Source organism: Hydra vulgaris, chromosome 01, assembly GCF_038396675.1.
Source record: "Hydra vulgaris chromosome 01, alternate assembly HydraT2T_AEP".
NCBI classification, from domain to species: Eukaryota; Metazoa; Cnidaria; class Hydrozoa; order Anthoathecata; family Hydridae; genus Hydra; species Hydra vulgaris.
Window position 1 is genome coordinate 42747204 of NC_088920.1, and position 11571 is coordinate 42758774.

General features: G+C 30.1%; 1 protein-coding gene across 1 annotated transcript; it reads left to right on the plus strand.

Moving 5' to 3' along the window:
• Positions 1-432: 432 nt before the first annotated feature.
• LOC136071641 (formin-F-like) lies at positions 433-5538 on the plus strand. The gene is made up of 2 exons (XM_065788232.1): positions 433-564; positions 2163-5538. Exon 2 carries the CDS (start codon positions 2201-2203, stop codon positions 5129-5131), a length of 2931 nt encoding a protein of 976 aa, XP_065644304.1. The 5' UTR covers positions 433-564; positions 2163-2200; the 3' UTR covers positions 5132-5538.
• The last annotated feature ends 6033 nt before the right edge of the window (positions 5539-11571 follow it).

Here is an 11571-nt window from a genome sequence, read left to right on the forward strand (position 1 = left end):
GCTTAGAATAGCGGTTAATACACGTAGCGTTTAGAAAAGAAAAGCGCTCGGAAAGAATAACGGTATTTTGCGCTATTTAAGTAAAAAAAACTCAATTGTTTAAATACAAAATCGAATTCTAGAACACATCTTAAATATGGGGATTTTTTTTAAACTGTTGTAGATTTGAGGAAAACCTTGATTTTGTTTCCAAACTCAGCATCGTTTATTGGTAAGTTGCAATATCATGGTTATTGCATTTCTTATATTGTAACATTTTGAGTATTTTTACATAAAAACGCATGCACTTTTTAAATTGTTAATGGTATGTAGTATGTTAATAACTAAAATTAAAACATTTATTAAAAATGCTTACATGGCTCGGACTAAAAAAGACAAACTTAGTCACCAAGCCCCGAAAAATACATTACCATTAGATAAAATATTGACACATTTTATTTATTAAGGTGCTCCAAAAAAAATCTAACGGTCTTATCTCAGACCAACGCGGAAAAGCATTTAACCAGAAAGTTCGCGCTTTCTTCACTACCAATGTCACATGTAACTATTTTACATAACAGTCATGTAAGTATTTTTCATAAGTTTCGATAATCGATAAGTTTATCGATAAGTTTATTTTTCTATAAAGTCTGTTGAAAAAATATACCAAAACTACAACACATAACGTTTAAAATATTTATTATTTCAAAAAATTAAATTTAAGAATTTGTTTGTAAAATGAGAAAATATGAATTGAATACATTTTTTTGTTGGTTCAATTTATAGTTTTTATTACTTAAAGTTTTGTGTTTTTTTTTTCAATTTTGTTTTACCTAAAATGTAAATGCAAACAAGTAGTAAAAACTAAAAGATAAATAAACACAAAAATTAAAAATTTTACAATGAAAAGACGTTTAAAATAAATATGTTAATAAATAAAAAGAGTTAATAACTTATTACTATTCTTTAACTTAAAAAAAAAAAAAATCCAAATCAATGTGTTTGTGTCGAAGCTTTTTAATCAAAAAAATTTAGTATAATAAAATTTTGATTGTATTTGTAATTTGAAAGTCTGGTAATTCTTGTATATTTTTAAAACTGAATTAAATGTGATTGATTTTTTTATTAAGATTGAACTTAAAGATAAGAATCTGATAAAGGTTTAGTTTATATACATTTAGAATATTAAGTTAGAATTTGTGAGTGTGAGAAGTGATCTATGTTTGTGATTATCTTTATTTTTTTGTTTACTAAGCAATTTTATGACCTTAGTTACGTTAGTGCTAAGCAACGTTTTGAAGTAAAATCAATGCGTTCGTGAGTAAAACCAATGTGCTTGTGAGTAAAATCAATGTGTTTGTGAGTAAAGAAATGAGGGGATTGTATTCTTAAATATGAAACAAAATAAGACGTCATTAACTGTTTTGGTTCTCAATAGGTTATAAAAAGTTCAGATTTTTTAGTCAAAGGTACCTGGTTACCATTACACTATCAGTGCATTCTTGGTATCTGATTACCATTACATAATCAGTGCATTCTTCTTATTAGATAGAAAAGAACTTCAAAATTATTTAAGAGCGTTTAATATAAAGGGTATCATTTTGTTTAAGTAATACTTTCATAAACACTTAGCACTTCAAGATTTCTAGGCAGTAACTTCTCACTTAAAAGCTATAAAATTTTTTTCAAAATAAAAGTCTTTATAAAAATTCTTCTTTGTAATATAACATACATAATGAAATTGGGGTAGTTGTTGTAAACAAATTAATTTACAAATGAACTGAATTATTATAACAAATCTAATTAAAGAACGAGAAATCTCGACAGGTGGATATTGTTTTTAATAACCTGATAAAGTTTGATTCTGTTAAAGTGAATACAATTCGCGTTGCAATACTAATTTTGCTTTTTAAGCGCTTTTTTTTTAACTCAAAGTTCCGCAAAAAGTTTTTTAATTTTTTCATTTAAATTGTATTTAAATTATATTCATTTAAGTATAAATGTACATGTATATACATATATATATATATATATATATATATATATATATATATATATATATATATATATATATATATATATATATATATATATATATATATATATATATATATATATATATATATATATATATATATATATATATATATATATATATATAAAGAATACATATATAATTTTAGGTTTACCATTAGAAGAAGCTTTACGCAGAGCTCAAGAAATGGGAGTCGCTTTAAACAACCAGAATTTTTCTGCAAAGTCTAATGAAGTATATAACTTTAGTATCTATAAATACCAGAGTAACAATAAATGCTCTAAATATATTTTACAACTTAATTTCCAAGAAAACATTTTGTGTTTAATAAAACGAGGTGTACGGCAGCGCAGTTACCAACTTGATTCAATAAAAAATATTGATACTTCCGATGATTCAACGCGAATAATTGTTCAGTTCGAGAATGGTTCATATATAGAAATAGAGTCTAAGTCATTAGAAGAAAAAAATCAATTATCCCATTTATTTTTTTCCATTCTAAATCAAGACCAGCATTACTTACCAATTTTAAATAGTATAGTTGCAAAGCGTGAGAGCATTATTTTAGAAGGAGTTCTTGAAAAAAAAGGACGTAATGCTGCATTTTTAAAATGGACAAAGCGGTATGTTAAGGTTTTACCAGGTGAAATTATGTATTTTAAAGTAGGTGATCAAGAAAATGAAAGCACTGCTTTAAATATTATCTCTTTAACAGTTGGGGATGTTATTTTGAAAAGAAATTTTGATAGTGGGTTTACTTTGCTGGTAAAAGAAAAAGATTACACATTTCGAATTATACCTTTCAAAAACAATAACGTTGAACTAGAGCGTGACAGTTGGTTAATGGCCATTGAGCATGCGTTAAATACAACTTCAAACAAAAAAGAAGAAGATTTTATAGATGGGATTGATCAAAAGCAACTCTATATTAATGCAGTTAATTCAATAACACTTCAAGTAAAGCAATTTGAAAGCGTTTTATACTCTATGGCGCCATTTCAAGCATTTGAACATTTGAAAAAGATTCAGGACACTGTTTTTTTATTTAGTGAGCAAATTAAATCAAAACTGTTTTCAAATCTTGGCATCTATAAAGAGTCGAATAACCAAATTGAAAAAACCGGTAACAGTTTTTTTAAGTTGAAAAACACGGGTAAACCTTTGAATAACTTTGATTTACCGTCAACGTTACCAACAACTGACCCATCGTATGACGAAACTTTATCTGCAGTGTTATTACCTTCCAAAGATCCAAGTAGCAATATTCCAACTACTCCACCATCAAATTTGATGCCAATTCCAGAGTTTAACAATAATAAAAACTTGAACATACCGCTTGCTCCACCATTCATACCAAATTCTTTAATAAACGCACCAAATGCATTAAATTTAAGCAATCTAGTTGTTACACCTTTCACAGTTCCAGTCGCACCTTTTTTTGGGTTAAGCCCAAAATTACCTGTCAAATCTAATGAAGCGCCTACATGTAAAATAAAACCATTATTTTGGAACAAATTACCAGATTCGCAAATAATGAATTCTTTTTGGATAAATTCTCAAGACAAATCACATTTACTAAATGTAAAGAAATTGGAAGACTTGTTTCATCAGGTTAGTCAAGAGAGTTCAAAAAAAGAGCCAAGTAAATTATCAGATCTAGATTGCAATAATAGTCAAAACGTGACTTTACTTGAACAACGAAAAGCTCAAAATTTAGGCATATTTTTGAGCGGTTTTAAGATAAACGAAACAAATATTGAAGAAAAACTTATGATGTATAACACTAGCGAAGGGTTAACAAACGAAGAAATTGTTGCATTAAAAAGATTTCATCCAACTGTGGATGAAATTGAAATGTATAAAAAGTATCAGGGTGATAGCAAAAAGTTAACAGACATTGATAAGTTTATGATAAAGTTGTGCAATATTCCAAATCTAGGAAAACGATTGGATCTTTTATTGACAATGAGTGACTTACCTGACGAAATAAAAAATATCAAAATACCTCTAAAACATCTTACAAATGCATGTTTATGTCTCGCTGAAAACAACCAATTTACACGGATGCTGGAATATATTTTAGTACTTGGGAATTACATGAACGGCGGTACACCTCGAGGAGCTGCCTATGGTTTTAAGTTATCTGTTCTCACTAAACTTATAGATGTTAAAAGTTATGATAAAAAACATACATTATTAGATTTTATTGTTGAAGAACTATGGAATATAGACAAAGATGCCATTTGTTGTTACAAAGGTATGCAGGCCTTAAAAACTCCAATAGATTTCTCTTTAAAAAATTTGATGACAGAGTTTCAAATTATGCAAAAAGAACTGCTATCTCTTAAAGAAAAATCCAAAGGTATAGAAGCAGATCTTGGAGAAAAATTATGCAAAAACATCAATGAGTTTTACATGAGTTATTCTGCAAAGCTTTCAAAAATAGAAGTCTTATGTAAAAACGTACAAAATCTTTATATTTTGTTAATAAATAAATTTGGAGAGTCTTCTTCACTTGATGTTGAAAGTTGGTTAGGCGAGACTGGATGCTTTATAAAACATTTGCAAACGGCTGTTGAAAATGCTGAAAGAAAGTATAAGGAAAATAACTTGCATTCCTTAATAAATCACTCAACCAGCTTATTAATTGAAACAAAACCGTTTAATACTTCATCAACTGGAGGACAATTAAAAATAGTTGACCAGAGTGAAAATACTCAAGCTGACCTTAATAATACGATAAATCAAAACAAAGACACGAATATTTACGAGCAACATTCATTAAAACAATATTCTGAAGAAACTGAAAAATCAAACGAAAAGTATGTTTTATCTGGGTTTTTAGAAAAGCTCAGTGGAGGCAAGAAACGAGCTGCGAAATGGGATTTGAGATATTTTGAACTAACAGAAAACGGGTATTTACAATACTTTAAAAAAAAAGGAGGAACTTTAATAGGCAATATTTATTTAAAAGGTTTTCCTATATCTCTCGATCCAAAAAATAACTGCATAATTAATATTTTACAGAATGACCGCGACTGGAAACTTAGAGGTGACAATGACGTTGTTATATCAAAATGGCTAAAATTGCTTTTGCATTATGCCTCCAAGAAATGAGAATGAAATCAGTATACAAAAGTTAAAGAGGCATCTAATAGTCAAAATCACATGACAAATCACATGACTAAAAATGAAAATAAAAATTTAATATCACAAAAAGCTTAATATTAAAAACTTAATGAAACTAGTTTTTATAACTTTGATATTTTTTGACCAAAAACCGATTGATCTTTTGACCATTTACCGGTTGATAAACTCATTTGTTATTACTTGATGCAGACATTTAAAAAAGTTTTTATTCTTCATATATTTTCGTTCATTTGCGTTCCAAACCTATATGGAAGTTTAGCTAAAAAATGATATTTAAAATATTTAAAAGTAAAAAATAAAGAAAATTTGAATTCTGTTTCAAGTTTGTTGTAACTTGTAGAATTACTGGTGTTTTATTGTACATGGTATGTCCATACAATTATTTTTTATTGTGCTCGATAGAATTACGAGTGTTTAATTGCAATGACCGAATTACAAGTTTTTAGTGTGTTTAATAGAGCTACAAGTGTTTTGTTGTGTTTAAACAAAAAAAAAAAAACACTATTGGTTTTATTGTGCATAATGAAGTGCTTGTAATTCTATCATGCTCTACAAAACACTTGTAATTCTATCAACCTATCAATGCTGCATAGGAACATGTGCTAAGATCTTGCAACACAAACTCTGAACTTTTTTTTAAAACCTACCATCAGAAAACTCTTCCCTATTCCACAAATATAAAAAATAACTAATTTCATTAGGGGTCTGGGGACAAACCACGTATTTTAGGCGATCACCCAAGTATTTTGTTGTTCAAGATAGATAACTAAGAGACATTTAGCTCAAATTTCTAGTTGATACTGCTATCAAATGGGGTTCGCAAAAATTTTAGCTAATTAAAACTAACCCAACCCCTTTCCGATTCCTGATTGCCTCGATCTTAGAACTACGTTTCCTAAGACCATATAAAAGTTTTTTATGTTTGTCATAGATAAAGTTTCATTGACAGATTTTAAATTTTATCAAAAGATCTTACTACTCATCGTATTTTATAATTAACATCATGCTTGCGCAGTTCTGCTACTGCATTAAACATCTTTAATAACTTCTTGTGTGACAGCACCTGTTTTTACAGCTACCTTATTATAATTATTTTTTGGCTTATAATAATTATTTTGCATAACTTGTTGTGGCATATTCATTAAGATAGTGATTATTTTTATACCAGAATGTCACTGTCAAAGTGCATGCAATGTATATACTTTTCAACAATTAGTGTCATATCCTCTGTTATATTATTTTGATGTTTAAAACTCATTTTAATATTTGCAATTACCGTACTTGATAAACAGCTTTGATGCAAATGCAAGAAAAAAAGACTTAAAAATGTTTGGCAATATAGAGCAATATATATCATGTCCAGATACTTTCATTCTTGTGATAGATGTGGAACAGGCCTTTAGCTCAATCTTATTTGCCGACATATGTAGAAAATAAATTAAATCCAGATTCGTTGTTTACAGAGTTGTTATTTACAATAGTAGTATTTATATGTAGTTTCTAAAGTTGTTATATAATTGATTATCATTAAACTCCATTTTGGTATTTAATTTATCCGTTTAATCTCTTCTCAAAGAAATATTTTCTCGTTTATTTATTGTCCTTAGCTTCACTGCTTGTTTTCCTCATCTATAAAATTTTTTTACAAAATTGTCCATTTTAAAAGGGTTGTGCCTAGATATCCCACTCGCCATGATTCTATAGTATAAGTTTTTTACCCAACAAGTAGTAACCCAATTTAGCAATAACTGAAATTTCAGTGATTATTATTATTAGAATTTATTTATTACATTTTAAAATATTTTTCAAATACTTTCAATTAGCAACAACTAAATGTTTAATGGTTAATAATTAAAATATTAACTCCTTACTCGCGTTGACATATGAATTAAAAACATGCTTTCGGTCTCAAGATTTAAATTTAAGCAATCGAGCTGATATACCACTCCAATAACAGTTTAAATTTAAAAAAAAATCAAACCTTATCAAAAACAATATTCTGCAAGAAAAAGGATTGCTCAAACTTTTCAAAACTATATTCAGCTAGTAACCCAAACCATCCTACTATGGTTTGCTCAAAATTTAGAAAAAAAACTTACTGGGACTGACCCTTTCTTCAACATGCTTTTGTGTTATTAAGGTAGAAAATATATTAATATGTGAAAATGGGCGCAAATTAAAAAAAGAAAAATCTTGGCCCCTTGTGTTTCGAGAGAATCTGTTTAATACCCCATTTTTACTATTTTAGGTATAATTTTAAATTTTATTGATATAATTTTTTACCAAAAATGGGTTAGATATGTGATCTTATTGATATAATAATTTTTTTTTTTTTTTAAAAAAACTTAATATAATTGAAATAGACAATTTTATTCTACTCTTACATTTGGGGAGAATAAAATATGTCAATTAATGGGTAATATTGTGATGATGTTGAGTCGTTGATGGGTAATATTGTGATGATGTCATTGAGAGGTTTTAGAGGTTTAGTTGTCACTTATATCTAATACTTTTTGTTAAATATAACTCGGTGCCTTACATATCATATCACTTTGGCATGTATGTTTGACAAAAACCAAACCTTGCATTTTGAGTTTTAGCACATATACTAATCACCATTTTGACTTGTTGAAACTTTCTTCTCTTACACTCTCTTACAATTGCTCTTCTTACACCTTCGCTTACACCTTCGCTTACACCTTCGCTTACACCTTCGCTTACACCTTCGCTTACACCTTCGCTTGCACCTTCGCTTGCACCTTCGCTTGCACCTTCGCTTGCACCTTCGCTTGCACCTTCGCTTGCACCTTCGCTACACCTGGCTTATTTTCAATTTTCAATTTTGTAGGTCTTAAATTTCCGACAGAACATACCTATAAACTTATCATCAAAGATAAGTTTTCGTTGGCTGCTTTTGCGTTATCAACATCGGTTAATCTGAATTTTAATACTTAGACACTCTCATTTGAATTAGAACATCTACATTTTTTTGTTTTTTGTATTAACGTGTTGGATGGGAAACATTTTTTAAAAATCTGCGGAAAGCAATTAGGCCGGATTTAATTTTTTTCAACAATTTTATTGAATTGTCTTCCTTCCTTAAACAGCCGGGATTACTACAATATGAAGCTTGGTTGCAGGTGTGTTAACTTTAGAGTTAACTTTAATGCTATATGACATACTTTGATGCTAAATGTAATTAGTGTGGGTTCAGAAGGCAGTGGTTGTAATGGTGTAGTTACTATTAAGGGGAGCAAATACTACTGTGTCAATCAACTATATATGTGTTTGTTGTGGTACATTGCATTTTAGAGGTGAGTCCAATGAGAAAGGTAACTTTAGCACATGTTGTCACTACTAAGTACTGTTGCCGCCTATTAAAACAACAGATTTTGTTTGGAAATTATTTACAGGTGAAGATGAGTGGAGTAAAGCATTCAAAACAAAGATTTGTGCATACAACAGACTATATTTTTCATCATGAAATGGATCTGGCATTATAACAAAGTTTGGAGGAACACTAGTTATGAGAGTATATAAGCAAGCTTATCATAATTTAGGAAAGTGAAATTATGGTGAACAACCTCAGCTCATGCAAGTTTGGGTCCATGGTGAAGACCAGGCAATTAATTACATAATTGGCAATAAATTTTATAGTGACTTGAATTTAAAATAAGTAACCCAGTGGGATTTGGAATTGAGAAGAATCAATAATTTCATTAAAGAATTAATGTAAATTAAATACTGAAAGATAGCAAATAAGGGGAGAAGTACATCCAATTAAAGAATATGTGATGACGTTGACAGAAAAGTGGATTAAAACACTTCAAGGGTAGCTGAGATTGCATTTTTATTTCGTAATGAAAATGGTATGAAAATTACAGCTTAGACAAATTTTAGCTTGATTTTGAGTTTTTTGCGTTTGGAAGGTTTTCAAATTTTTAAAATTTGGCTGGTTTTTTTATATGCAAATACACCTTGCCGTTGATTATTTTTGACATACATTGACTGCATCTGACATACATTGACTGCATTTGACTGCATCTTTTTTTATATCTGAATTTAGAATGTCAAAATACTGAATCTCTAGCTCTTTTAAAAAAATTATTTCTTAATTGTAGTTTAATGTTTTCTTAAGTTTTTGCAAATTTTGCAATCTTCAGTCAATTCCGAGTCAGTTCATTTTGACGAAAAATAGAGTACGATGCAGCCAATTATTTTTTACCAGGTTAATAAAAATTATTATTTGCTTTTAGGATGTCAACAAAAATAGATTCCAAACATAACCTTCGAGAGGGAGGAGCAAAGGGGGCAAATTGAACGGGCACCAAGCTTGAAGGGGCGCCAGACGATCCGTTAGTTTTTTTTTTGTTTTTTTTACAATAAATAGAAAACATTTTAATAATTGAACCTGTTTAGTTTTTGTATTTGAGATCTAGTTTTTGTATTTGAAAATTTAGTATCTGGAGTAAAAATACACATTAAAAAAGTAGTTTAAGTTTAAAATTCTGTTATTATAATCAATTATAAACTATTTTTTACAAAAAAATAGGATTTAGTTGTTGTTGAAAGATGGAACCGGGCTTATTCTGTTAGCCCATGAACAGTTAGCTATGTTAGCTCGTGTTCGATTGCACTGAAGATGATGCGCTGAGGTAATTATAATGGTAGCTGATCAGTCAATATTGAGTCATTGAAGCAGTCGACACTAAAAGTACTGAAAACTCCGTTAAAGTTCTCAGTGCTATCAGTGTCGACTGCTTGTTATTATTCGCGGAGAATGTTCCACTTGACTTGAATGTTCCACTTGACTTGAATGTTTCACTTGACTTGAATGTTCCACTTGACTTGAATGTTCCACTTGACTTGAATGTTCCACTTGACTTGAATGTTCCACTTGACTTGAATGTTCCACTTGGCTTGAATGTTCCACTTGACTTGAATGTTCCACTTGACTTGAATGTTCCACTTGACTTGAATGTTCCACTTGGCTTGAATGTTCCACTTGACTTGAATGTTCCACTTGACTTGAATGTTCCACTTGACTTGAATGTTCCACTTGACTTGAATGTTCCACTTGACTTGAATGTTCCACTTGACTTGGTAATTATCAATGCTAACACCTCTTTGAGGTCTGAGTCAAAAAGATTGAGATGTGATTTTTTAAAGGAGCTCTCAGCACGAAAGCAGTATTCAAAAGCGGGTAACCATTCATTCTTTATTGGAATGGAGTAGCTAGGAACCAATGGAGGAAACCATAGATTGCGTGAAGATGCATCAACCCAGTCCGTTGTACCAAAAGTTCTACATGGATTAGAAAGAGGCAGACATTCGTCTTACCATCTCCACTGGTATTCAGAACTCCAGAAGTGAATAAATTCTGAGACAGCTAAATGGAGCATATTTTTTTGTGGAATTTCGGATGTGATTCTTTTCTTGGCTTCCAGGAATTTAGCTTTTCTAGATAACTCATTATAAAGTTCTCTCAGCATCAATTTTAATTATTTATACAATTATCGTATAATTTAATTATAATTACTATGTACAACTATGTTTGCAAATAAAACAACACTCGTGAATGGCAAAGAAAATGGAAACTTTCTGGCTGGTATGGAGTTATTTGGTTGCCACAACCCCGTCATTGCATCCCATTTGTAAAATGTAAGATGCTATCAACAAGAGAGCTCCAGAATGTGTGTTCTTACTTCTCTCTATTTTCTCAAAATGAGTTCATCAGAGAATATGGTGGTGTTACCCGAAGTGCAGCAAGTGCAAGAAATCCAAGTTGATATCTACTTAACAATTATAGCCGGTGGTACCCAAATATATCTCACATTGAGCAGATAACTTTTGTTATTTTTTTTTCTCTATGAAAGAAAAACTAATTGCTGGCAAATCAAAGAACTATTCTTGCGTGTTGAAGCTTTTGAGAGGAAGAAAGTAGTCGATATAGCTAAGCTTATCTCTGATATGATTTCAAGGCTAGGATATTTGAAACTGTTGCCGTCATATACACGAAAATGGATTCATTATGCCAGATGCTAACAAGGGAGCTCAAGTCTTAATTAGGCAAAATTATTCGGAAACTCTGTACGTTTCCTGTAGTGCTCACAGTCTTAATTTGGCTGGTGTGCACGCAGTTGAATCATTGAGATCAAAGTATTCTTTGAGAATATCAAATCTTGGTACGTATTTTTTAGTGTAAGTCTTGCCCGATGGAAGATCCTCATTTTAGAAACAAGAATTATACTGAATAGACTTTTTATGACAAGATAGGACTCTTGTAGCGGTTTGATCAAACCACTTGCCAAAAGGCCGAGAAAAACATTGTCAGCTGTTAAATATGCTATGAAAAACGTAGATCTGACTAGTGAGCAGCTCAGTTAAGCAAGAAACTTAAAAAAATG

Excerpts from the sequence above, each read along its gene's own strand:
- LOC136071641 (XM_065788232.1), top strand. The coding sequence starts at position 2,201 with ATGGGAGTCGCTTTAAACAACCAGAATTTTTCTGCAAAGTCTAATGAA.